The sequence below is a fragment of the Grus americana genome, chromosome 10 (assembly GCF_028858705.1).
Source record: "Grus americana isolate bGruAme1 chromosome 10, bGruAme1.mat, whole genome shotgun sequence".
NCBI classification, from domain to species: Eukaryota; Metazoa; Chordata; class Aves; order Gruiformes; family Gruidae; genus Grus; species Grus americana.
The window spans coordinates 24,254,912-24,277,545 of NC_072861.1; the positions used below are offsets into that span (position 1 = coordinate 24,254,912).

The 22,634-nt window shown below is 64.6% G+C and overlaps 3 protein-coding genes across 6 annotated transcripts; 1 reads left to right on the forward strand and 2 right to left on the reverse strand.

Annotated features, from left to right (window-relative positions):
- Nucleotides 1–120: 120 nt before the first annotated feature.
- Nucleotides 121–7,772, forward strand: PRC1 (protein regulator of cytokinesis 1). Of its 3 annotated transcripts, none has more exons than XM_054836572.1 (14): nt 121–451; nt 591–723; nt 1,061–1,183; nt 1,546–1,779; nt 1,874–2,044; nt 2,306–2,455; nt 2,739–2,886; nt 3,018–3,154; nt 3,430–3,525; nt 3,688–3,834; nt 4,148–4,258; nt 4,544–4,654; nt 5,102–5,287; nt 6,571–7,772. In XM_054836572.1, the coding sequence occupies exons 1-14, from the start codon at nt 441–443 to the stop codon at nt 6,643–6,645; spliced, it is 1,833 nt and encodes a 610-aa protein (XP_054692547.1). In that variant the 5' UTR covers nt 121–440; the 3' UTR covers nt 6,646–7,772. The 3 variants fall into 3 exon arrangements, with proteins under 3 accessions (XP_054692547.1, XP_054692549.1, XP_054692548.1); XM_054836574.1 differs by having other exon boundaries at nt 5,102–5,210; XM_054836573.1 differs by having other exon boundaries at nt 4,148–4,249.
- A 15-nt stretch (nt 7,773–7,787) lies between these two features.
- RCCD1 (RCC1 domain containing 1) lies at nt 7,788–15,407 on the reverse strand. Of its 2 annotated transcripts, none has more exons than XM_054836575.1 (7): nt 15,211–15,406; nt 14,066–14,420; nt 9,380–9,501; nt 9,076–9,174; nt 8,759–8,911; nt 8,555–8,584; nt 7,788–8,292 (listed from the first exon to the last, which is right to left on the reverse strand). In XM_054836575.1, the coding sequence occupies exons 1-7, from the start codon at nt 15,365–15,367 to the stop codon at nt 7,922–7,924; spliced, it is 1,287 nt and encodes a 428-aa protein (XP_054692550.1). In that variant the 5' UTR covers nt 15,368–15,406; the 3' UTR covers nt 7,788–7,921. The 2 variants fall into 2 exon arrangements, with proteins under 2 accessions (XP_054692550.1, XP_054692551.1); XM_054836576.1 differs by having other exon boundaries at nt 7,914–8,292; nt 8,796–8,911; nt 15,211–15,407.
- Nucleotides 15,408–15,472: 65 nt separating this feature from the next.
- UNC45A (unc-45 myosin chaperone A) lies at nt 15,473–22,472 on the reverse strand. Its single transcript, XM_054836571.1, has 20 exons — nt 22,382–22,472; nt 22,069–22,227; nt 21,375–21,411; nt 21,094–21,269; nt 20,895–20,987; nt 20,483–20,650; nt 20,037–20,205; nt 19,606–19,776; nt 19,303–19,474; nt 18,772–19,072; nt 18,513–18,607; nt 18,296–18,437; nt 17,980–18,120; nt 17,649–17,776; nt 17,369–17,435; nt 17,077–17,190; nt 16,768–16,883; nt 16,529–16,646; nt 16,282–16,437; nt 15,473–16,056 (listed from the first exon to the last, which is right to left on the reverse strand). The coding sequence occupies exons 1-20, from the start codon at nt 22,391–22,393 to the stop codon at nt 15,796–15,798; spliced, it is 2,796 nt and encodes a 931-aa protein (XP_054692546.1). The 5' UTR covers nt 22,394–22,472; the 3' UTR covers nt 15,473–15,795.
- Nucleotides 22,473–22,634: the final 162 nt, after the last annotated feature.

Sequence of the window (22,634 nt, forward strand, 5' to 3'; positions counted from 1 at the left end):
CGCTGACCGGGGGACCGGGAGGGGGGGGGGGGCAATGGGACCCGGGGGGGGGGGCGGCGCATGCGCGGTGGCGCTCAGACACCGCCCGGGGTGGGGGGTGGGCGCTCCCGCGCGATGTCACGTGGTTGCTGTCAAATGCCGAGCGCGCGCCCACCGCCTCGCGGCGGAGTGCCGTTACGTGTGACGACACGGCGGTGCCGGTCTCGCTTGCGATTGGTTACAAGCCCCGAAGGCTTTTCGCTGCTATTGGCTGGCGGCGAGCTTGGGGCGGGACCGGCCGCGACAGCGGCGGGTAGGAAGAGAAGGCCGGCAGAGTAGGGCGCGGCCCGAGCGGCGGTTGTGGGTGGGGCCCGCGGTCGCTTGCGGCAGCCAATGAGCGCGTCCGGGAGGCGAGTTTGAATCGGCGGAGCGGGCGGTGGGCGCAGAGCGGAGCGGTCGCCATGAGGAAGAGGTGCGGGGGGACGGGGGCACCGGCGGGACGGGGGGTGCGGGGCGAAGGCGGGGGCCGCGGGCCGGGGTGCGGGGGCAGGCGGGCGGCCTCGGCCCGGCGGTGGCGGCTGCTGACGGCCGGCGGGCCCCGGTGCCCTCAGTGAGGTGCTGGCGGCCGAGGCCGTGTCGTGCCTGAACCGAGCCATGGCGGCGCTGCGGGACATCTGGGAGGAGATCGGCATCCCCGAGGAGCAGCGCCTGGAGCGCACCGACGTCGTCAAGAAGCACATCAAGGTGAGGAGCGGCCGGGGGGCCCCGGGCCCGCTGTCGGGCCCCGCGCTCGGTCACCGCTGGGCCTGTGGCTGCAGCGAGCACCCCCCCGGGCCCGGGCAGCTCGGTGTCAGCTCGCCCAGAAGCGCTCTCGGGGCCCGGCCAGGCTGCGCGTACCGGGCCAGGTGTGGCGGGAGCACCCGGAGGTCTCTGCTTGGGTCGGGAGCCCTCGGGGATATCGCTGCGCCCCTGCCCTTTCCCTGGCCCGTTCTCTGCTTGGCCCCAGCGGCAGTTCTCTAGCTGTGTCTCACGGGCCTGCCCGGTCTCCCTGCCTGCCTCTCTAACCACACCTGTGCTGCAGAGTCTCCTGGACATGATGGTTGCGGAGGAGGAGAGCCTGAAGGAGCGTCTCTTGAAGAGCATTGCCTTGTGTCGGAAGGAGCTTGACACTCTCTGCAGGGAGCTCCAGCTGGACCCCTTTCAGGTAAGGTATTGCGTTTCGCTCCTAGGATCCCGCTGGCAACAGTCTTCTGCTGCCTGGCCTCTGCCCCAGCATCTCGGTGAGGTCAGAGCTCGCAAGGCAAATGCCTGCTCAAACCCACTTTTCCTGACACTTGGTAGAGCTGAAGGCTTTGTGGGTTCTCACAGATCAGGAGACAGTTGCGAGGAGGCCGGGTGTTTCGCAGCATCTCGTTTTGTGTCTTGCTGCTGCGTTTGTACCTTCCCGGGGAACGTCTTGCCCAGAACCAGGGCTTGTGTCCCAGGCCTTTGTTTAAGAAGCCTTAAATATGAGAGTCAGGTCTGTGAGGGTTGTGGAGAAGAGAGCTGATTTCTGGACTCTTCTAGGCAGAGGAAGAAAGTACCATCCTGCAGATGGAGAAGAATTTGCGCACCCGCGTGGAAGTGATGTTAAAGCAGAAAAGGGACAGGAAGCAGGAGCTGAAAACCCTGCAAGAACAAGATCGGGACTTGTGCGACATCCTCTGCACAACCCCGTTCTGCATCGACAGCAACGCTGTGCCCAGCCTGGAGGACCTGGATCGCTACAGGCGCCACTTGGCCTCCCTGACTGCCAAGAAGGTGAGCAGAGATGGGGTGAGGATCGGGGCGAGAATCTCGCTGAGGGTGGCACACCACACGCTCGCTGGTGTCTAACGCTGCTCGTCACCTCTAGGAGCAAAGGCGAGAAGAGTTTGTCAGCAGCAAGCGGCAAATCATCCTCCTCATGGAGGAGCTGGACCACACTCCGGACACGAGCTTTGAGCAGGACGTGGTGTGCGAGGACGAGGAAGCCTTCTGTTTGTCCGAGGACAACATTGCTGCCCTCCACGACCTGCTGCAGCAGGTATGTTGGCACGCTGAGGCAGTGCTGCTTGCTGTCACTTATGGGGCTGCAGAGGCTGTTGATGGGTCCTGGCAGCAGTTGGCTCGCAACGTGAAGAGCGACCACTCGGTTTCCAGCGAGCCTGCGTGTTAGAACGTCTTTTCAGGAGCTTTTGCGAGGCAATCTCAGGAGACGAGCGGGTGGCTTTGCTAGGTGTGGTACAGCCTGCTTGTGCCCTTCGGGGCCAGGCTGCACTGGCACTGACCCTCTGCTCTCCTGTAGCTGGAAGCCCGGCGATCCCTGAACGAAGCCGTGTGCGCAGAGCTGCGCTCCAGAATCGTTGCGCTTTGGGAAAGGCTGCAGATTCCTGGGGAGGAGAGAGAGTGTTCTGCGGTGCATGTGGCTGGGTGCAGAGCCAAAACCAGGAAAGCTGTAAGTACCCTCCCGTGCCCATGGAGGGGGAGGGCTGGGGAGCAGCAGCTCTGGGTCTCACGCTCCCATCCACTCGGACAGAGCGGAGGAGCTGCTTCCAGCAGTCAAGTGCGAGGTGAGCAGGCCAGATCCTGCCCTTGCGGGTGGAGGAGCTGGGAGTTGGTGCTGGCAGCTGCCTCATCTTAGAAAGCGGTTTATGCAGGGGATAAATCCTCTTCTGTTTCTCTGTTTCTCTTCTTCTCACGCTGTCTTCTCTGTGTTTGTGCTCTTGTCTTGTCTGCAGCTGCAGTTGGAAGTGGACCGTCTGGAGGAGCTGAAGCTGCAGAACATGAAATCTGTGATTCAGGCAATCCGGGCAGAGCTGGCTGACTACTGGGACAAGTGCTTCTACAGTCAGCAGCAGAGGGAAGGCTTCAGCCCCTATTACGATGGTGGGTGCTGGCTCTTCCTACTGATTGACTCCCCCCGTGGGAGCTGCAGGCTGCCGGGAAGGGCTGCCCTCAGCTCGCAGAGGTGTGGGGATCCCAGTTGCCTCCTGAATGTGCTGCTGTATCCTCTCCAGAGGACTATACAGAGACCCTGCTCGAGCTCCACGATGCTGAGGTGGGGAAGATGAAGAGCTACTATGAAACACACAAAGATCTGTTTGAGGCTGTCCAGAAATGGGAGGAGAACTGGAAGCTGTTCCTGGAGCTGGAGGTATTGTCCGGGCAGGAACGTGCTCTGCCTGGCGCAGTGCTGGGTCACCGAGCAGCGCACGCCTCCGCTCCCATCTGCAGAGTGCGGTCGGGAAAGACCAGGGAGGCACTAGGAAAGCACAGGGGGTCGGTGAGGGGATGGGGTGCTGTATCGGGAGCACTGGTATGGTTTGTGATGGGGGGGCTGCGCAGCAGGGATGGTTTCCTCCAGGGCCTGTGTCCTAGGGAGGGTGTTGGGGCGTGTTTCGGTGTCTCCTGATCTCCCTTCCGCACTAGAGGAAAGCGACCGACCCAAGTCGCTTCGCCAACCGTGGGGGGAACCTGCTGAAAGAAGAGAAGCAGCGAGCAAAGCTGCAGAAGACGCTTTCCAAGGTAGGTTCAGCCCTGGAGAAGCAGCAGTAGTCCCAGGCAGGCCTGTGTAGCGCTGACCGAGGACAAGCGCAGCACTTGGAGCCAGCCAAGGACATCTCTGGGCACGGAGGTGCCCACGTTGAGCAGGGCAGCCTCTCTACGCTGCCTTTGTGTCCTCACCAGCTGCAGGAGGAGCTGGAGAGCAGGGTCCAGGCCTGGGAGCAGGAGCACGAAGGGGCTTTCCTGGTGAAGGGGCAGCAGTTCATGGAGTACGTGACGGAGCAGTGGCAGCTGTACCGCCTGGAGAAAGAGAAGGAAAAACAGGAGCGGGTGAGTGCGAAGCTGAGCGTGCGGCCTCCTGGCCTGGAGGAGCCTCCGCTGCATTGAAGGGGTGGGGGGAGCTGCCCCAGCCGCTGCCCAGGGCTCTGGCTGTGCCAGAACTGCAGCTTGGTTCTGGATACCTGTAAATCTTTGCTGGGATGCCTGCTGCTTGGCTGTGCCACAGGCTGCCCGCGGGGTATTGCCTGCTGGTACAAGGCTGCCGTTCCCAGCAGCGAGTGGCGAGCGGGTGCTCCGCAGCTCTGTGCGGCCGGCTCTGCGCTGCTCCTCCTCTCGGGTTGGTAAGTGCAGATTTCTCACGCAGCACCTGAAGAAAAGCCGCCAGATTGAGACGGAGATGATGTACGGAAGCACCCCGCGGACACCCATCAAGCGGCGGGTGCTCGGCCCCCACACGCCTGGCAAAGTAAGGAAGGTAAACTGTCTGTGCAAAGCAGCGTAGGTGTGCTTGGGACCCTGCTGGGAGCTGAGCGCTGTCGTGAGGCGAAGGCCCTGCCTTGCCTGGGGCTGGCCGCGGTCCCACGCGGGGGTGCTGCAGCAACGTGGTGGAAGCAGGGAAAGGGCTCAGGCCGTGGGCATCTTTGCTCTCCCTGGGGACGATCAAGCCTGTTGCCCTGCTCTGGAGGCAGAAGGCTCGCAGAAGGCTCTGTGCAGCTGCCGGCTTCCTCCCCGTGTGATGTGTGCTCTGCTGTCCCCTCAGCTCAATGGCACTTCCATCTCCAGCGCCACACCCAACAGCACCGTTCGTTCAGCTTTTGGGGGAACCATCTACCACTCGCCGACGTCCCGGTTGCCGCCTTCCGGAGGGAAGGTGAGGAGCTTTCCAGAGTTCCTGCCCAGCAGGGCGGGCTGGGGAGGAGATGGGTGAGCTCTGTGTCACGCTGTGCATCGCTGCCCCCCCTGCCAAGCTCCTGCGGTGCAGAGCCTCTGTTTGTCCATAGCCTGCTGTGTTGGGCTGCTGTATCCTGGTGGGTTATTTCTGGAACCTGAGGGAGGAGGAGGAGGGTTGTAGCAGCATTCAGGAAATCTTTCTCCAGCCCAGTGCTGTAGCATGCCTCTGTTCTGCTGAGCCTGCAGCTTGGGGGACCTTGAAAACGTGGGTGTGCTGCTGTATGGTTCTGGGATCAGAACTGAGCCCTAGACCAGGGAGGGCTCCTGGAGCTTGAAATGGCTCTGGCACCACAGAGCGACAGGCACTGAAGCTAGCACAGCTCTACTTGACTCTTGTGTCCCATCTAACTGTTGTTTCTTCCCGCAGTTTGGCCAGGCTCGGACCCCCAGCCGCACGGCTGCGAAGCCCTCCCGTCCTGGACACAGGGAGCGGAACAAGGAGAACATGTCCCAGCTGAACGGAACCACCCTGAGCGGTGGGTGCACCCCCACAGCCCCTGCCCAGCGTAACCACAGCGTTAATTCTGTTGCCAGCACCTATTCTGAGTTTGCGGTAATTCACCTCTTCTAAACCCACCTCCCCTTGCTGGGCAGTGCAGGGGGTGTGCTCCCCCCCAGAGCCCCCCAAGGGGCTCAGCTCTGCACAGCCCCCCGTGTCCCCGCGCAGAGCGGCTGTTCCTGCCAGTGCCCGTGGCAGCAGATCGGTTGGTTCTACACTGAGAACTTAAAATTGAGGTTTGCTGGCTGAGGCCAAGCACTGCTGATGTCATGCAGGGGCCCTGACACAAACACACAAGGAACGCTGATGTTGGGGGCCAGGCCCCCGGAACGGCCCTGCTGTGGTGATGCAGCTGCTCTCCTGGGGTGGGGGGTGTCTGTCTCCAGTGGCTTCAGCGAAGCCTCAGCCCTGCTCTGCAGGTCCAAGTCACTTGTTGCAGCGTGTTCTGGGGTGATGATGCCCCCCAGCCTCTCCGAGGGGCTGCAGCTCGGTGGCCTGGCAGCAGCAGCGCTCTGTCGCTGTCCAAACCTGGTCAGTGGGAGAGGGGAGGGAGGGTCTCCTGACCCCCCGGGTGGGGGGAAGCCTTTTCCTGCTGCCTGCGTGGACTCATCAGGCACACGCTCACGCAGGATGCTGCTTGCTGTGTCCCCCCGGGCCGAGCCTGCTAAGGGACCCCGGCATCTGTCCCACCTTTCTGGCTGGGTGAGCAGGGGCTGGGGAGCTGCCCCAGCTGCCGATGGACAGGGCCGTGCTCTGGCTGGTGGGGAGGTCCGTAGCAGCCCCTGCCCTTCTGACGCCCAAAAGCCCGGCGCATCTCTTCCTCGTGGCAGCTAAGCTGGCGTGCGCAGGGCCCTGCGTGCCCCCGGGGCTGTGCTGAGGGTTTCCCTGTGATCCCAGGCTGGCGCACAGCCTCGGGGCAGCGGGGGTGCGGGTTTGTTATTGGGGCAGGTTCCCGCTGGGTGTTCCTGTGTGTTCCTGTCCTGCAGCAGCTGGGTGCGGCTGTCCCTGTCCTCCCGCTTCCCAGGACAGCCGGCCTGCTGCAGGAGTGAGGGATGTGGCTCCCAGCCCGGGGCTGGTTGGGCAACAGCTACTCCTGCTTCTGGGAGGCTGAGGGCTCCCGGTTCTCTCTCTGATACTGGTGCCAACGCTTTCCTGCCCCCTTCTGAAGCAAGAGGGGGTGGGGAGCCCAAGCAAACAAGCAGGAGCAGCCTGGCCTGCCCTCCTCGCTGCCCCGGAGCTGTTCCTGCTTTCCCACAAAGCCACAGCTCTGTTGCCGTTGCCCTCTGCACAGCTGCCCCCGTCCCCTCATCCCCATCTCCTGCTTCTTGTTTCCACAGCGCGAACTTTCAAAGGCTTCCAGGTCTGACAGTAGCTCCCGCGTCCTGAACTCCACCACCACTACCTTCTGCTGAAGTGCTGCCTGCCGGGCTCCAGCTGCTCGTAGTCGTAGTGAGTCGCTGCTCAGGCAGGGTTATGCAGCTCCCCCCATGCCCAAAGCCTCCCTTGCCATAGGGTTAACTTTTACCTGGGTCCCAGCCTGGCTGTCTGCGGGGCGGGGGGGTCCTGCCTGCCAGGTAGGGTATGAAAGGGACGCTTTTAAAAACTTGCTTTTATTTGGGGAATTTTTGCAAATGTTTGTGATTAAAGATTTTAAGTCCGCGGTCATGTTGGGGTAGCGCAGCGGTGGGTGCTGGCTTCTGCTACAGCCCGGCTGCCTGGGGTTGAGCGTTGGTGTTCAGTTGCAGGGGCTCTGCCTTGCTGAGCATGCTCTGGGACAGACAGGACCAATTTCAGAGAGCTGGCCTCGGTGCCTTTGTCACCGGCTTCTTTCCCCTCCATATTTCTGTAGCTGTTGCCCACCAGCATCTTCCTTTCCCAACATCACAGCAGGCTTGCTTTAGTGAGCACTTCCTTTAGCTGAGGTTCCCTGAGCAGGCTTTGCCCCATCCCTGCCACGGGCTGGGCACAGCGCTGGGGGTCTTTGTCTCTCCCACACCACCCGTGAGGCAGCAGAGGGGCTGGGGTCCCCGGGGAGGGGGGAGCAGGGGGGATGCAGCAGGAGGCAAGCCTGACTTTATCCTCCTGGAGCCCCGCTGGCCGTAGGACCGGTACCCTACTGCTCCCTCTGCCCTGTCCCCGAGCCCCGGGGCGACAGAGCCTGCGGCAGGGAGGGCCCGAGCGCGCGTTACTAACAAGGAAGCGAGCTACAGTGGGATGAGGACGAGGTGCTCTTCCCTGCCATGGGGAAGGGGGCAGCTTCTCCTACCCCCCAGGACCTGCTCCACACCATCCAGCACTGCCCGCTGCCTGGCAGAGGACAGCGAGCCCCGTGCTTCAGCGGTACAACACAGCCCTGGGCATGGCTCGGGGGGCCCGTTTGCACCTTTGTTCACAAAGCTCTGTCTGTGTCTGTCCCTGGTTGTGACTAATTTGCACCTTGTTATCACTACAGTCCCCCACTTGCTGTTATTTATTCTCCAGGTTCTGTCCCCTTGCTCTGTAACTCTGTATATACTGTTCATGGGAATAATACCTATATGTGTACATAGCCGCCGCTGTGTGTGTGTCTGTGGGGTGACCGATGGCTGCCCTCGGCTGGGCAGGGACGAGGGTCTGGCACGGCTTTAAGCTGGGGCTGGGGAACCTGGGAACATCCTTTGTACGCAACACAAAGCAGCACCGCAGCCGTTATGGAAAAGCAGCTGTAATTAACATGTTTGGCTCTTCCCTCGGTGGCTTTAGCACTTGCGTAGCTGCAGCCGGGGCAGGGTCAGGCACCAGCCCAGCTGCAGCCCCTGCGTTCACCGTGGCTAAACCCGGAGGGATCCTGTCCTGGGGGGCTGCCTGCCCCATCTCCCCCGGCAGAGTGGGGCCTGTGTCTTCCTCAGCGTAGGCAGCTGTGGCGGGGGGGGGGCTCTGGGGCTCCAGCACGCAGACGTAGGTGGTCCAGGGCCCGCACACCACCTCCTCCGCCCGCAGCCCCTCAGCCGCCAGGTACTCGACGCGGCATGGCTGGTCGGAGCTGGCGTTGTCCTCGTGTCCCAGCTGCCCGTATTTACCTGCAGACACCACAGCTGTGACGTGATGCGGCTCTGGGGCCTCTGCCCTCGCAGGGCGACGGCTCCCCAGGCATTGGGGGGGGAACAGAGGGAATGTGAGAGCACCCCCCACAAACAGCCCCAGCCAGGAACCCGGGGCAGTACTCTGCTATGAAACCCCATGGTGATAAAGCAACTCATTACACACGACAGCCAGGGGTAAGGAAGCAGAAATCAAAACCTGCTCCTGGGGGTGTTGCACTGTCCCAGAGCCGTCACTTACCCCAGCCCCAGGTGTAGAGCTCGCCGCCTCCTGCAAAGGGAACGGCACCCCTCAGCCAGCGCCCACACTGCAGCGTGGGGGGCTGCCGGCCTCTGCCCCGCATGGTCCCGGTGAGCCGCAGCCCCCGTCAGCCACCCCAGCCCCACCGAAAGCTGGGGTGCTGCCCACCCCCCACCCACCCCCCAGTGAGAGCCAGGCACTCACGTGTGACAACAGCGGTGTGCCGGGACCCGCAGCTGACCTTGCTGACCTCCAGGTCCTGCGGCAGATCCAGCAATGCCGGGAACGCCTGGATGGAAATGAACGCAGCATCCTCGGCAGCCGGCTGCTCCCGGCGGGGCGTCAGCTCAGCGTGCCCTGGGGAAGGGCTGACCCTCAGCGACCGGGTGCGACCGGGCCCTGCCAGCACCATCCACGGGCTCGAACCGCACCGGCCCCGCACCGAGCTGCCGGCGCTGCCTGTGGCTGTGCAGGGACCTGGCACCATCCACCACCCCCGGCCTGACCAGCGGCATCCGCACCTGCGTCCTCGTCCTGTGCCCGCTCTTCCGCCAGCGCTTTGGAGGGCAGAGCCAGCTGGCCTGACTCGTTCCAGCCCCACACGTAGAGGTCTCCTGCCTCTGGGGGGGGCAACGACATCAGGGCTGGCCCCCGAGCGGAGCTCAGCCCTGAACCCCCGGCGGCAGCAGCGGCTGCGTGCCCTGGGGACACCAGCACCAGCCGTGTACGGCACATTGCCGTGCGTGCACCAGGCACCCCCGGCACCAGGGATGTGGGACAACCGTACGCTGCCACCGGCCACCTGCACCCGTCACGGCCCCTCACCGCTAACGCTGGCCGAATGCCACCCGCCAGCCGCCACCGCCTGCATCGGCACGCCGGCCAACGCCTCCACCAACCGCGGCTGCAGCTCCGACTCCAGGGTCCCGTGGCCGAGCTGCCCGTGCCTGCGGGGAGACACACACGGACAGACAGACAGACAGACACCTCCCGTGCCACGCTGCCCTCCCGCGCCTCTCTGTCCCGCCATGAGCCCTCGGTCCTGACTGAGCCCCTCCTGCCTGCTGCTGCCCGTGCTGCTGCCCGTGCCCACGCCGACCCAGGACCCCCCCGTCAGGGCTGCGTCTCAACAGCGGGGGGTGCGGTGGGGCCACAGGGCCCAGCCCCAGGGAAGGGGGTGCCCCTGGCCTGGTGCCAGCCCGCGTGGGAGGCTGGGGGGCGGGGAGGGGCTCGGGGCCCTTGGTGCCCCGCGGGCTGGGCGGGCGGTTGCGGCACGCAGGGTGGTAATTCGGTAGCACCCGCACAATGCGTGAGACAAGAATCTGTGATGTCGTGCAATCACTGTGCAATGGTACGGCGAATGACACACCTCTGAATTAATAAATGTATTTGTTTACGAGTTAATCCATTGATCTTCTAACTAATTGCTGAGCTAGCAATCAACAGCGCCGTGCTGGCAATCAGTTTGGCCCCAAGCCTGAAAGCGAAAGTGGGGAGCCCGTGAGGGGACAAGCTGGGGCTCATCCCAGGGCTGACACAACGAGCGTTTCACATGGCAGACGCGAAAGGGTCGGCCTGCGTGGGCTACGCGGGGCAGGATCCGGACCCACACACTGAGGGGTGTGAAATCCTCCCTGCGTGGGTGAGCTGTGCCTCCGTGGGTGCTGCCAGCAGCGTCACGAGCAGCCCCCAGCACCGGTCAGGCCAGCTGAGCCCGAGCTGCTGAAGGAAAAGCCGCCGCTGAGAGGGAGAGCTGTCCAGAAACAGGGAAAAGCCGAGCGGCCGTGGGAAGACCATGCCCAGCGCAGGGCAGCCTGCGCACAGACCCATAATCCCGACGGCTGTTACACACTGCGGGGGGGGGGGACACGACACAGACGGACGGGGACAATGGTGGTCAACAAGTGGAATATAAAGCACCAGTGGCTTTAATTGTCAAAGCTGTTGCAGAAGCAGAAAGAGCTGGAAGGGCCTTTAAAATAAACAGCTCAGCCGCACGGAGCAGATGAGTCCTGGGGATTGTCAAAGTGTCCAAACAAATGCCAGAAACTGCACTAAGGCAACGCCACTGCAAAGCCTTTGCTTTCCTTCACAGGGTCACCCACAGACGCCCACGGAGGAGAGACGCACCCGGCGGGGCTGAGTGTGGGGCTGGGTCCCAGCTGGCCCCAAGCACGGCTGCGGGTGCTGAGCAGCGGCTGGGAGAGCCAACAGGCAGGGAAGGGGTCAGAGCAGCGGGGAAAGGGGCTGCAGGCTGTGGTAAGAAAGGGGCTACAAAGCCTTCAGCGGGGCCAGTGACTGACGCCCAGCCATTAGCAGAAGAGTTGTGACACTGCTGGACGAGGCACTGGGATGTTACCGGCATCTCAGCCGTGTTGAATAACCAAAGCTTAATCACGGCATTTAGTTTTTCACAGCGTCACAGAACGGTAAGGGTTGGAAGGGCCCTCTGGAGATCATCTAGTCCAACCCCCCTGCTAAAGCAGGTTCACCCAGAGGAGGCTGCACTGGATTGCATCCAGGCGGGTTTTGAGTATCTCCAGAGGAGGAGACTCCACAACCTCTCTGGGCAGCCTGTTCCAGTGCTCGGTCACCCGCAGAGCAAAGATGTTTTTCCTCATATTGAGATGGAACTTTCTGTGTTCCAGTTTGTGCCCGTTGCCCCTTGTCCTGTCACTGGGCACCACTGAAAAGAGTCTGGCCCCATCCTCTTGACACTCGCCCTTTATTTATAAGTATTGATCAGGTCCCCTCTCAATCTTCTCTTCTCCAGGCTAAACAGACCCAGTTCTCTCAGCCTTTCTTCATGAGAGATGCTCCAGTCCCCTAAACATCCTCGTAGCTCTTCGCTGGACTCTCTTTCCAAAAGGTTAATCCTAAAATACATGTTCACAAGTGTGGCAACATTTCTGCTGAATGGATAGCCAAAAAAAAAAAAAAAAAAAAAAAGACAAGCTAATGCCATGTCTGCAAATACAACAAGTGCAGATTTAAATTGTCTTATGTTTGCTATCAGGAACGGCTGGCCGAGACACCAGAGAAGGAACAAAACACTCCTGGGCAGCTCAGAAATGCGGAGGGAGCGATGGGCCAGGTCACACAGCTCTGCTGGCTACGACCGACAGCCTTTGGCGGTTTTGTCTTTTGTAGCAAAGAGGACCATGTAATCCCTTCTACTCCACAGATACTAACAACTGATAGTTACTGTGGTCGGGTTTGACCAGCGCCCGTGCACATCTGTCGGTGGTGCTGGGGATGTTCGGCCACAACCCGACAGATTTACCAGGCATCGGAGCACGACAAGACCCAGCGGTGCCTCAGCTACATCCAGAAACGAACTCTGTGGCAAACGGGGCTTTAGAGACCCATGGCCTCCAGCACAGCTTTGCTGGGACTGGGAGGCCGCATCGCTACGTACCGAGGCCCCGGGGGATTTCGCCCATCGATGGCTCTGGACAGGGCAGGAACCCGGAGCAGCCACAGCTGTAGGGCAGCAACGCTGCGTACGAGCGATGCAGACGGCAGCACGGGTAGGAACCAGCACCTTGTGCTGGCAAATGTGTAACCACGCCTTGGCCTTGGAGCAAAGGGAGAAGCAGGAATCCCTTGGCAGGCACCAGTAGAAATTACACGACCTGGAGAGGGACAGCCTGGAGCCGTGCCCTCAGCAGTCTTCTGGGAAAACCAGTACAGGCTGTGGGGCAGCCAGGGCACTGCATGCTAAAGCAATTCCCGAACTAACATAAAACACCTTTAAGAGATTAAACTGAATGATGCCGCTGGTATTTATTGCACCCAAGTACAACTGCTGGCAAACGAAATGAGTGAGGCGTTAGATACATCTCCCAAGGGGTTAACTCCTCTCCTACAGAGCTGTAGCAGAGGGATCTTGTACTGCAGCGTTGACAGATGGTACTGACCCGTCTGAGAAACAAACTGCTCTTTGGTGCCAGGTTGGTGCTTTTGTGGTGTTATGGAGGAGCAGGAACCGCTGCTCTTGCAGCTGAACCTTGCACTGCTGTGAAGCAGCCGGGTGAAGGATGAGGCAGGGCACAGACGCGGTGCCCAGCCATCACGCGCCCGCGGGAAGGAGAGGTTTGTGCTGAGCTGATGGACCAACAACCTCAGCCGGGCACCTGGCCGGCCCAACGGGGTGACACATCCTGGCATCATCCTGGCATCGCCGCCGCACCCGGAGAGAAGCTGAGAGCCCGGGAAGCCGACAGGCCTGGCGAGTGCATTAGAGACTAAAAACCTTGTAACTGGGGACTGCGTGACCTGCCAATAGCGCATCACTGGTGTGACGGGTGCATGGGACAGTCCCCAAAACCTACGGCTGTGTTGTGCTTGATACTGTGTCCTGCGGTTGTATTGACAGTGCTGCAACAACTGAACTTTATCATCCTGCACGTACAGGGCCGGGTGCCACAGGAGCAGCGCAGCAGGACAGGAGTTATGCGCCCGGGTACCCTGAGAACTGCAACAGACTCACCCCGATCCCGTCAGCGGGGGAGACAGGCACCAGGGGGGCTGGGAGCGCCTGTCAGGGCGAGCACACTGGGTACATCAGCAATAACGTACGAGGCCGGGATCGCTCAGTGATAGTGCGAGAAATGCCAAATTTGGGTACGAGTAGCCAAACTGGGACCAATAGGGAACAGCATCGGGGATGACCCGCTGGCCCCTCCATCACACGGGTGGCCTGAAGACGCAGTGCGGGGGAGCCGAGAGGGACGGAGTCGCACCCGAATGCCAAGTGATGCAGGAGGGTAAGGAGGGATGGGCTTGCACCCCAATACCTCTGTCCCTGCTGCACCCCCATACCCTTCCCTGAGACCCCGTGCCCCCACACCCCCACCCCTAGCACCAGGCAGTGTGGCAAGGTAAGGAGGGACAGACTTGCACCCTAACTCCAGGCAGTGCAGGAGCACGGAGGGAAAGGCGGCTGTAACTCAACAGCAGTTGTATGTAATCAAGATTACTTAAGAGTTATTAATTGTAGCTCGATAATTATGTGCAACAGCATGAAGAATAACAGGATCATGAAGTAATGAGCGGTGTGTTTACTAGTCAATTAGTTCACTGATTGTGTAATCACTTTATTAGATTGTTTTACTGTGTTGACTAATCAATCAATGCTACAAAGACTTGAACCAGTTTCTCTTAAGCCTGCAGGCTAATGGGGGGGCTCGGACCCGGAGGTGACCCCACACCCCGACATCCTCTCATTGGCATCCCCAGCAGTCCCTCCTGCATCCCCACATCCTCCCCAGCATCCTTTTTGCCCCCCCTCCCCATCATTCCCTCCACATCCCCCTGGCACATTTGGCACCCGTCCCTGCGCCACGTCCGTGTCCGCAGCCCTCCTGCCACCCTCCTCCTGCGCCCCCACACCCCCCATCCCCATCGTACACACCACCTCCCCGCGCCCCCCCCCCCACCTTTGCCCTTTTGCGGGGCGGGCACCCCACGGCCCCGCACCCCACGCCCCCCTCGCCCCCCCGGCCTCACCTGCCGCCGCCCCAGGCGTAGGTCTCCCCGGCGGCGCCCAGCACCAGGACGTGCTCGTAGCCCAGGGCCAGCCCGCGGGCCCGCACCCCCCCGGGCAGCGCGGCGAAGAACGGCGGCCGCGGCGTGGCGAAGCCGCCGGGCAGCAGCGGCAGCGGCGGGGGGCGGCGGGGTCCCGGCGGCAGGTCCCGGCTCCAGGCGGGCCCGTCCCGCAGCGCTCCCCGCAACGCCGCCGCCCGCGGCCAGGCCCGGGCCGCCGCCGCCCCCCGCAGCACCAGGTGCGTCTCCGAGGGCAGCGCCTCGGCCCAGCCCGGCAGCCCCCGCCGCAGCCCCGCGCTCCGCACCTCCAGCCCCGCGCCTGCCGCACCGGGACCGTCAGCGCCCGGCCGCGGGGAAGGGAGCATCCCGGGGCTGGGGGGGATCCCGGGGAGACCGGCACCGGGGGGGGGGGGACGGGGGGATCCCGGGGAGACCGGCACTGGAGGGGGGGGGGGGACGGGGACATCCCGGGGGAACCGGCACTGGAGGGGGGGGGGGGGGACGGGGACATCCCGGGGGAACCGGCACTGGGGGGGGGACGGGGGGATCCCGGGGAGACCGGCACTGGGTGGGGGGACGGGGACATCCCGGGGGAACCGGCACCGCTGGGGGAACACGAGCATCCCGGGGGAACGGGGACATCCCGGGGAGACTGGCGGGGAGGGGGACACACACACGCGACTGGGAAGGGGACGGGGACGTCCCGGGGGGCGGGGGCTGGCAGGGGACACGGGGCCATCCCGGGGGAATCGGCACCGCGGGGGGGGGGCGGAGCATCCAGGGGACCGGACTGGGGAAGGGGATGACGGAGCATCCCGGAAGACGGGGACATCCCGGGAGGACCAGCACCGCCGGGGGTGGGGAGAGAAGGGGACATCCCGGGGGAACCGGCGCCGGGGGGGGGGGGGGTGTCGAGCCCGGGGGTCTGGAGTCAGGGGACGGGGCGCGCGAGACAGACCGGGGGGCTGGGGGGCAACGGGAGGAACGGGGGCCCGCCGTCCCGGGGGAGCGGCGGGGGGAACCGGGCACCAGGCCGGCAAAGGGCAGCGCCGGCACCTCGGGAGGGGGAGGGACAGGGACCCGGGGCACCGAGCACCGGGGGCGCTCACCGGTCTCCACGACCACGTAGCTCCAGGCGGGCCACACGCGGCGGATCCCCTCGGGGCCCGACTCCAGCCGCCGCGGGCCCGGGCCCGGCCCCGGCTCCCCCGCCGCCTCCTCGGGGCTGAAGCCGAAGACGAGCCAGGCGCGGCGCGGGGCCGCCATGGCGGGGCGGGGCGGGGCGGGGCGGGCGGCCCCGGCGGGAGGAGCGAGCACCGGGCGGGACGGGACGGGCGGTGCTTGGGAGGGGGGCGGCGCGGCGCACGGAGGGACGGACAGAGGCGGGACCGTGGTCCAAGAGCAGCTTTAGTGCGGTGTCACCGGGCGGGCCCGCCGCCGTACCGGACCCCAGCCGTGCAGGGCCCCGGGCCGGCCCTCCCGGTTAAGGCAGACGGTGGCAGAGGCGGCGGCGAGCCCCGTCCTCCCCCTCGCCCCGGGGCACCGGGCAGGTGCCCTGAGCGCAGCCATGGCCCCAGGGCAGCAGCGTGCCAGCCCCCACGGGCGGCCGGGACCCCGGCCAGGGGCGGCCGTCCCGGAGCAGCGAGTGAGCGCCAGCCTGGAGCAGCGTGTGCGGGCAGCCCCCGGCCCCGCCATCACTCCTGGCCGGGGTTGGGCTTGATGAGGCCGTAAGCCACGGCCTGCGCCAGGCTCTCCTTGGCCGCCTGTGCCACACGCGGCTTGTCCTTGTCCTTGGCGAGCACCGAGAGGATCTCCAGCATCTCACTGGCGATGAGCTGCTCCGCCACCTCCCGCTCGGCCGCCATCATGTTCATCACCACCACGGCCCCGCGATGCTGCAGCTCGGCGCTGGGGCTCAGCAGCAAGGCCTGCAGGATCTCCAGCCAATGCACCGTCTGTGCGGGGAGTGGGGCCCGTGAGAGGGGGGCCAGCTCCCTGTGGCCCTGATGGCCCCCGACACCCCCAGCCCTGGCTCAGTCAGGCTAAGGTCAGGACAGATCGCTCCATCTCCTGGGGCCAGCACCGGGACACAGCTCCAGGACACCAGGGGAGGGAATAGGGGACACTGGGCGCTGTCCCAGGGGGTCCCAGATGCCCCCGCCCGACAGCTGGGCACTCACCACCTGGGGGATCCGCTTGCAGATGGGGGGGTGCAGGGCGGTCAGCATGGCCAGGGTCCCCGAGGCTGCCCGCCGCAGCTTCTCATCTTCCTCCCCGCTGTACAGGACCATCAGCTTCAGACGGTCGCTGCCCTCGGCCAGGAACAGCTCCTGCACCTGCAGAGGAGGAGGAGGGTGCAGGTGGGGGAGTGTGGGGGGCCAGGAGCCCAGCGCAGACGCCTAGCCCGCCCCAGCCCCCCCCCCTCACCTCCTTGCTCATGGCCATGTTGCACATGCACTCTGTCGCAGCCAGCCGGATCAGCTCGTGCTCCTCAAACATGTACCCCTCGATCATAGGCACAGCCTTTTCCTTCAGGATCTTCTGCCTGTGGCAGGATGTGCGTTAGCGCTCACTGCCCAGGGCTGCACACCTCCAGGCCAGGCAAGGATGGGCCCCCTCTCTCCCCCCAGCCCAGCCCAGCTCTGCGCTGGCCCCAGCGTCCCTACCGCAGCCTCTCGCTGATGCCAGCCAGGTTGGTTAACGCCATCAGCCCCTCGAAGTTCTCCAGGCCTGTGCGCTGAAGGTGCAGAAGGCTTACCAGGGGCCGGACCACCTCGTAGACCTGTGGGGCAGCGGTGCAGGGCTCGAACCCTGAGCAAGGGGCAGGGACTCTGCACCCCGTGGCGCACGCAGGGTGGCGAGTCCCTGCCGCGTCTCCATCCCCACTGCTGCTCCCACGTGAACCCCTGCACAGCCCCAACTGCCCACACAGGGCCCCTGCGCGGCAGACCCATCCCCACAGCGGCAACATTCACCCGCTCTCCAGGGAACGCCATCTCTGGGTTGGAGGTGATGGTGATCTTTGCCAGGGCCTGAGCTGCCTTGGTCTGCCCCACCTCGGTGCCCTCCAGGGACAGCGGGATGAGAGCCTGCAGGCAGAGACACAGCAGCCAGTCCTGCAGCCAGGCCCCAGCGGCCCCAAGGCTCACGTGGGAGGGAGCCAGTAGGGTCCCCTGCCAAACGACAGCCACCTCCCCGAGCCCCAGCCCTCCCCAGAGCCCCACTGCGTGGCGCAGGCCAGCAGCACAGCGGGGCCCGTCCCCTCACCTTGCCTCCTCCCTGCGCAACCACGCTGCCCCGGTCCTCCGCCTCCTCCACCAGCGCCAGGAACACCCTGGGGACAAAGCGGGAGCCGCTGGAGTCAGGGACCTGCCGCAGTGGGTCCCAACAGCGCCCAGACGCCCGCAGTGGGCCCAGGCTACGCCAGACTCCCAGACACCCCCCTTCTCCTCTTTGGAGCTTGCATTCATCACGGCAGGACACCAGCAGGACACCGGCAGCCTCAGAACCCAGCTCCCTCTCTGCCACCCCCCCTGCACACGCGTACCTGGAGATCAGCTCCCGGCAGGAGTTGGTGAGCGCTGGGTTCTCGCTCTTCACCATGCAGGCCAGAGCTGACACCACACCAGCCGTCAGCAGCTTCCGCACCCGGCGCTTCACAAAGTCTGGCTTGTCCTGTGCCAGAGGCAGGGTCACCGCTCGGCTCAGTGGCCCCAGCCTACTGCCTGCTGCCACCCGCTGCACGGCCTCCGACCTCGCCCCTGAAGGCCTCGAGGACACCCTGTCCCCACTCAGGACCCCGGGCTCTGCCCACCCATGTGCTCTCTTCCAGGGCCAGGGCTCCCAGCAGCTCCCGAGAACGGCCGTGCCCTGCTCACCTTGGGGTGCTGCTCCGGAATGTGCTGCTTGGCGTACTTGGCCAGCTCCAGCATCTGGGGGTCCGGCTCCTCGTGGTCGTAGCTGTTGGTGCAGTTCACTAGTGTGGAGGCGACCGCATAGAGCACGCTCCTGTCCTCTGACTGCAGCAATAATGGGATCCATCATGCTCATGACAGAGAGGACAGGCCAGGGCTCGAGCCCACCCAGCGGCACTGGGCTCCTCGCACACACCCCAGCCCCGCAGTGTGAGCCCCGCGACCCCCTCCGGCACCTTTCCCCAGCACCCAGGCCCCTGCCACAGCGCTCAGCACGCACCTTGGCCAGGTGGAACATGGCCTGCATCGCTGCCTTGTCCTCCACAAACTCCTCCTTGACATCTGCATCGAAGGTGAGGTAGGCCAGGCCCTCCACCGCCCAGCGCCGCGTGCCCGCGTCGATCGTCTCGTTGCAAAGCCACCTAGGAGAGGGGCCCCATGAGCCCAGGCTGGGGGCTCCCTGCCCGTCCCCCCGCCCCACACGCGGCAGCACTCACTTGCGGCACTGCTTGGCCAATTTCATCGTGGAGCCCTCGGCAAACTGCTTCATGCTGAAGTCAGTGCCTCCAGCGGACCCCAGCTTGCAGAGCCCCTGCAGCCAGGAGCAGAGCGTCAGAGCAGGGATGGGCATGGTCACCCCAATGCGCCTCCGAGAGCCCCCCAGCAGGGAGGGCACCTGCGGGCCCTGCGGCCACAGCCCACCCAGCACCACCCAAGGGCTCGGCGCATCTGTTCCTCCCATCCCGGTGCACTCACCACCAGCGCCCGGATGCGGATGCTGTCCCTCTCGCTGTGCTTGTAGATCTCCTTGAGCAGGCTGACGCCGTTGGTGGTGATGAAGGACGCGCGCTTGGCCTTGTCGGCAGCGTGGATCAGCGCCTCCACTGCTACCAGCTGGTGGGCCTCGCAGACGGAGGCACAGAGGGACAGCACGCTGTCCATGATCCCCTCCAGCTCCAGCACCCTGTTCCCAGCGTCCGAGGGGCCCTGCAGCAGGCATGACACCGCCTGGATGGCCCGCAGCTTCCCAGCCAGCTCGTGCCCCTCGAACCAGCTCCTGCAAGGGAAGACCACCAGGAAGGGTAAGGCTGATCCCACCCACTGCCTGCAGCCACGCACAGCCCTGCCTGCTGAACCCCAGCACAGCAGGTCTCTGGAGGGTCTGCAATCTGCTTTTGTCACTAAGAGCAAAAAGGTCTGGGGACAGGGGTGGTGCTACCTCCCCAGAAGGCTGCTGGCTGTACGAGGCTGAACCCCCCCTCCGCTCTCAGGGACGCCCAGGCTCACCTCACGTAGTCCTCACACAAGTGGTGGAAGTTCTCCCTCTCAGCATCGCATTTCAGGTCGTCGTAAAGCTTGCTCAGCAGAACCGAGGCGCTCATCCGGCTATTCTCCGTCACGGGCAGGCTGCCCGGGGCACCGCACACCGTACTTCCCACCTCCAGGATCTTCTTCAGGCCTAGCAAGACACAGACATCCAGCGAGGAGCAAAGGAGGGTGCGCAGGCGGAGCCAAGGCGCGTGGCACCCCGGGCAGAGGGGTGTGATGCCCCAGCGGGACGCCGCAGGCTGTTTGGGCTATTTGGCTCACCCTGGTCAATCACCCAGAGGCTCATGCTGTTGTTAGTCTCCTTCGGCGACTTCCTGGGCACCACCTTGATGAGCAGGTTGAGGGCGTTGTCACGGCCGTGCGCAGAGGCCCCCTCCAGCGCTAGCAGCTCCAGGAGGTGCTTGATCAGCAGTTTCAGGTCCTTGGAGGAATCTTCCAGAAGAGATGACGCCCAGCGGTCAGCACCCCAGCCAAAGGCCTCGCCCCCGCCGTGGTAAGGCTGGCAGGAGACGCTGCCATGACCAGGGGTTCCTGCCTCCCCGCTCAACCTCGTATTAACCCTGGGCCGGAGCCCTGGCTCTGCGGCAGGCAGCAGCGACAGGGCAGGCAGTGGGAGAACCTGCTGCAGCTCAGCACTTCCTCAGGGCGCTCTGCCCACCCCACGGCAACCAGCCGGGGCGGCAGGCACTCACCCAGCACCACCGCATCCTCCTTGCCACGGAAGTCCTTCTGCAGCCCCTCCTTCAGGGAATCGAACATCACGTGCAGGAGGTTGCAGGCAGCCAGGGAAACCTGCTCGTGGTCCACGCCCAGCACTGCTGAGAGTCGAGGGGCCCCCAGCTCTGCCAGGATGGCCGTGGTCTGCAGGTACAAGCACAACTGTCTGCTGGAGACTTCAGGGAAGCTTTGGCTCTTCCCAGTGCCTCATCAGGATGGTTCCCTGTCACGACAAGGCTCTCACAAACTCAGGCCTAGCAGGTGACAGCTCAGAGCAACTCTGCTCAGCAAGGCTGCAGCCAGCTGCAGGCAGAGGCCAGCGATGCTCCCCTGCCCGACAAGGCTTCATAGCCTCCCCAACATCGATTTCTCCTGGGCCAGGCCCTGTCACGCGCAAGAACTGGGCTATGGGGGGACCTACCCGGGAGCGGTGCCCGGAGCACAGCCCCACCAGGGTGCGCAGGGCCGCCAGCATCAGGTCAGCCTTGGCCGTGTCGAGCAGCTGCATCAGCAGCCGCACACCATCGCTTTGGAAGATTTTTTCTGCTCCGGCCTCCTCTCGTGCCAGCACAATCAGGTTCTGCGCAGCCTGGGAACGGAGAATTGCGTCTGGGTCACCTGCCCACCAGAATGCAGCCCACCGTGTGCAGTGGGAGCCAGCTGGGCAGCCGGCGCATCCACAGGCTTCTGCCCCCGATCTGCGGAGAGCACGTTCTGCTGGCAGGAAGCCCGGCCTCCCCCGGGCAGCACCGTTCAGCCAGCAGTGCTGACCATTCCTCCCCACCTTGCCTTCCAGCCAAGCCTCATTGCCTGCCGCTCCCCAGAGCTCAGACCTTTTGCTTCTTGTCTGCATCCTTTTCCTCAGGATCCAGCAAGATCTGGAACATCTGCTGCACCTTTGAGTCTGTGCAGGACATGGTCTTCATCTGAGACAGAGCAGAAAGAGAGCTCAGCCCTCACCCCTTTCCTGAGCCCACCACACCCACGGGGGCCCACAGCAGCCCCCGCCCCACAGGCTGCCTCCCTGCTCACCTTCTCGTGCATGCTGCTCCCCAGGGCGCGTAGGGCCTCCTGGAAAGCCTTGTTCTTGGGCTCCAGGCTCACGCACCGCTGCAGGTCACTGACTGCCTGGTCCAGGCGGCCCAGCTTCTGCAGCGCCTGGCTCCGGCGGAACAGCGCCTTCATGTCCCGGCCATCGGCTTCAATGGCTGTGGATGAGCAGGGGATCTATCGCAAAGCCCCTGGACTGCTCCAGTCTGCCCGGATGGGCAGCGCGCAGAGGCCGGTCCCCTGCTAGCCACCACTGACAGTACCTTTAGATGCATCAGCCTCTGCCTTGGTGTAGTCCTCCTGCGGAGAGAGAGAGTTGGTGAGAGGGAAATGCCTGATGCGCTGCCTGTGCAGACCCCGCTCATCCCAGCCTACTGCAGGTGAGGCAAAACCTGCCACTTTAGAGAGGAGAGCAGGGAAAGGACTGCAGGGTTTGAGAATGGGAACAGCATCAGTGAAGACAGTGAGCCAGCCCAGCAGGACAGCCTGTCCTTCCCAGAACACAACCCTCGTGGGGTCTCTGAGGAGCCCTAGGGCCCCGATGCTTTTCAAGTGCTCCCGGTCTGCCCGAGCCCTGAAGCACCTGGTGTTCCCCCTCGCTCACAGACAGTTCCACAGGGGGAGATCAGAGACCTCGCGACTGCCAGGGGAACAGCCCCAGAGCATTCGCACAGCCTAGACACGGACGGGAGTGCCCTGCCCGGGCCCTCACAGCCCACCCGGGACGCGGGGCAGCTCGGCACAGCGGGCAGGGCCTGGGCGAGAGGAGGAAACCCCAGGCAGCGTCCTGCCCGGGGACCGAGACCGTCCTGCCCGGGGAGCGAGAGGCCTCCCGGCGCAGGCGCGCAGCTGCCGAAGGCGGAGCGGCCGGGGTTGCCGGGAGCAGCGCAGCCCCAGCAGGCCGGGGCGGCCGGGCAGGTTCCTGCCGGCCCGCGGTGACGCACCCGCCCCACTCACCAGCTTCAGGTAGCAGGCGGCCCGGTTGCGGTGCAGCACGGCTCGCTCCGGCCCGGCCTCGCAGAGGCTCAGCGCCTGCGTGTAGGCAGCGAGGGCCGCGGCGTGGTCCCCCGCCTGGAAGAGCGCGTTGCCCCGCTCGCGCAGCTGCGCCGCCGTCACCTGCCGACGGACACCGGCTGGGACACGCGCGCCGGGGAAGGGCAGGGCCCGGAGCCCCCCAGGACAGGGCCCCTGGGATGGGACCCCCCCGGCCCCCATCACACTGGGCCCCGGGCCCCAGCCCCCGGCCCCGGCCCGGCCGGCGCCCGCTCACCGCCTCCTCCATCGCGCCTCTCTCGCCGCGCCCCTGACGTCACCGCCGATCGCCAGGGGAACCCGGACGCCGCCGCCCGTGTCACGTGACAGGGGCGGTGGCGGAAGGGGCGGGGCGAGGCGAGCGAGAGCCTCTAGCGCCGCCCTGTGGCCTGGCGGTGCCGGCACCGGCCACGTGCGACCTCGTGTGTGCCCCGCGTGCCCCCCCCCCCCCCGGGCAGGGAGACGCGGCCCAACCCCCCCGCCCCCCCCCC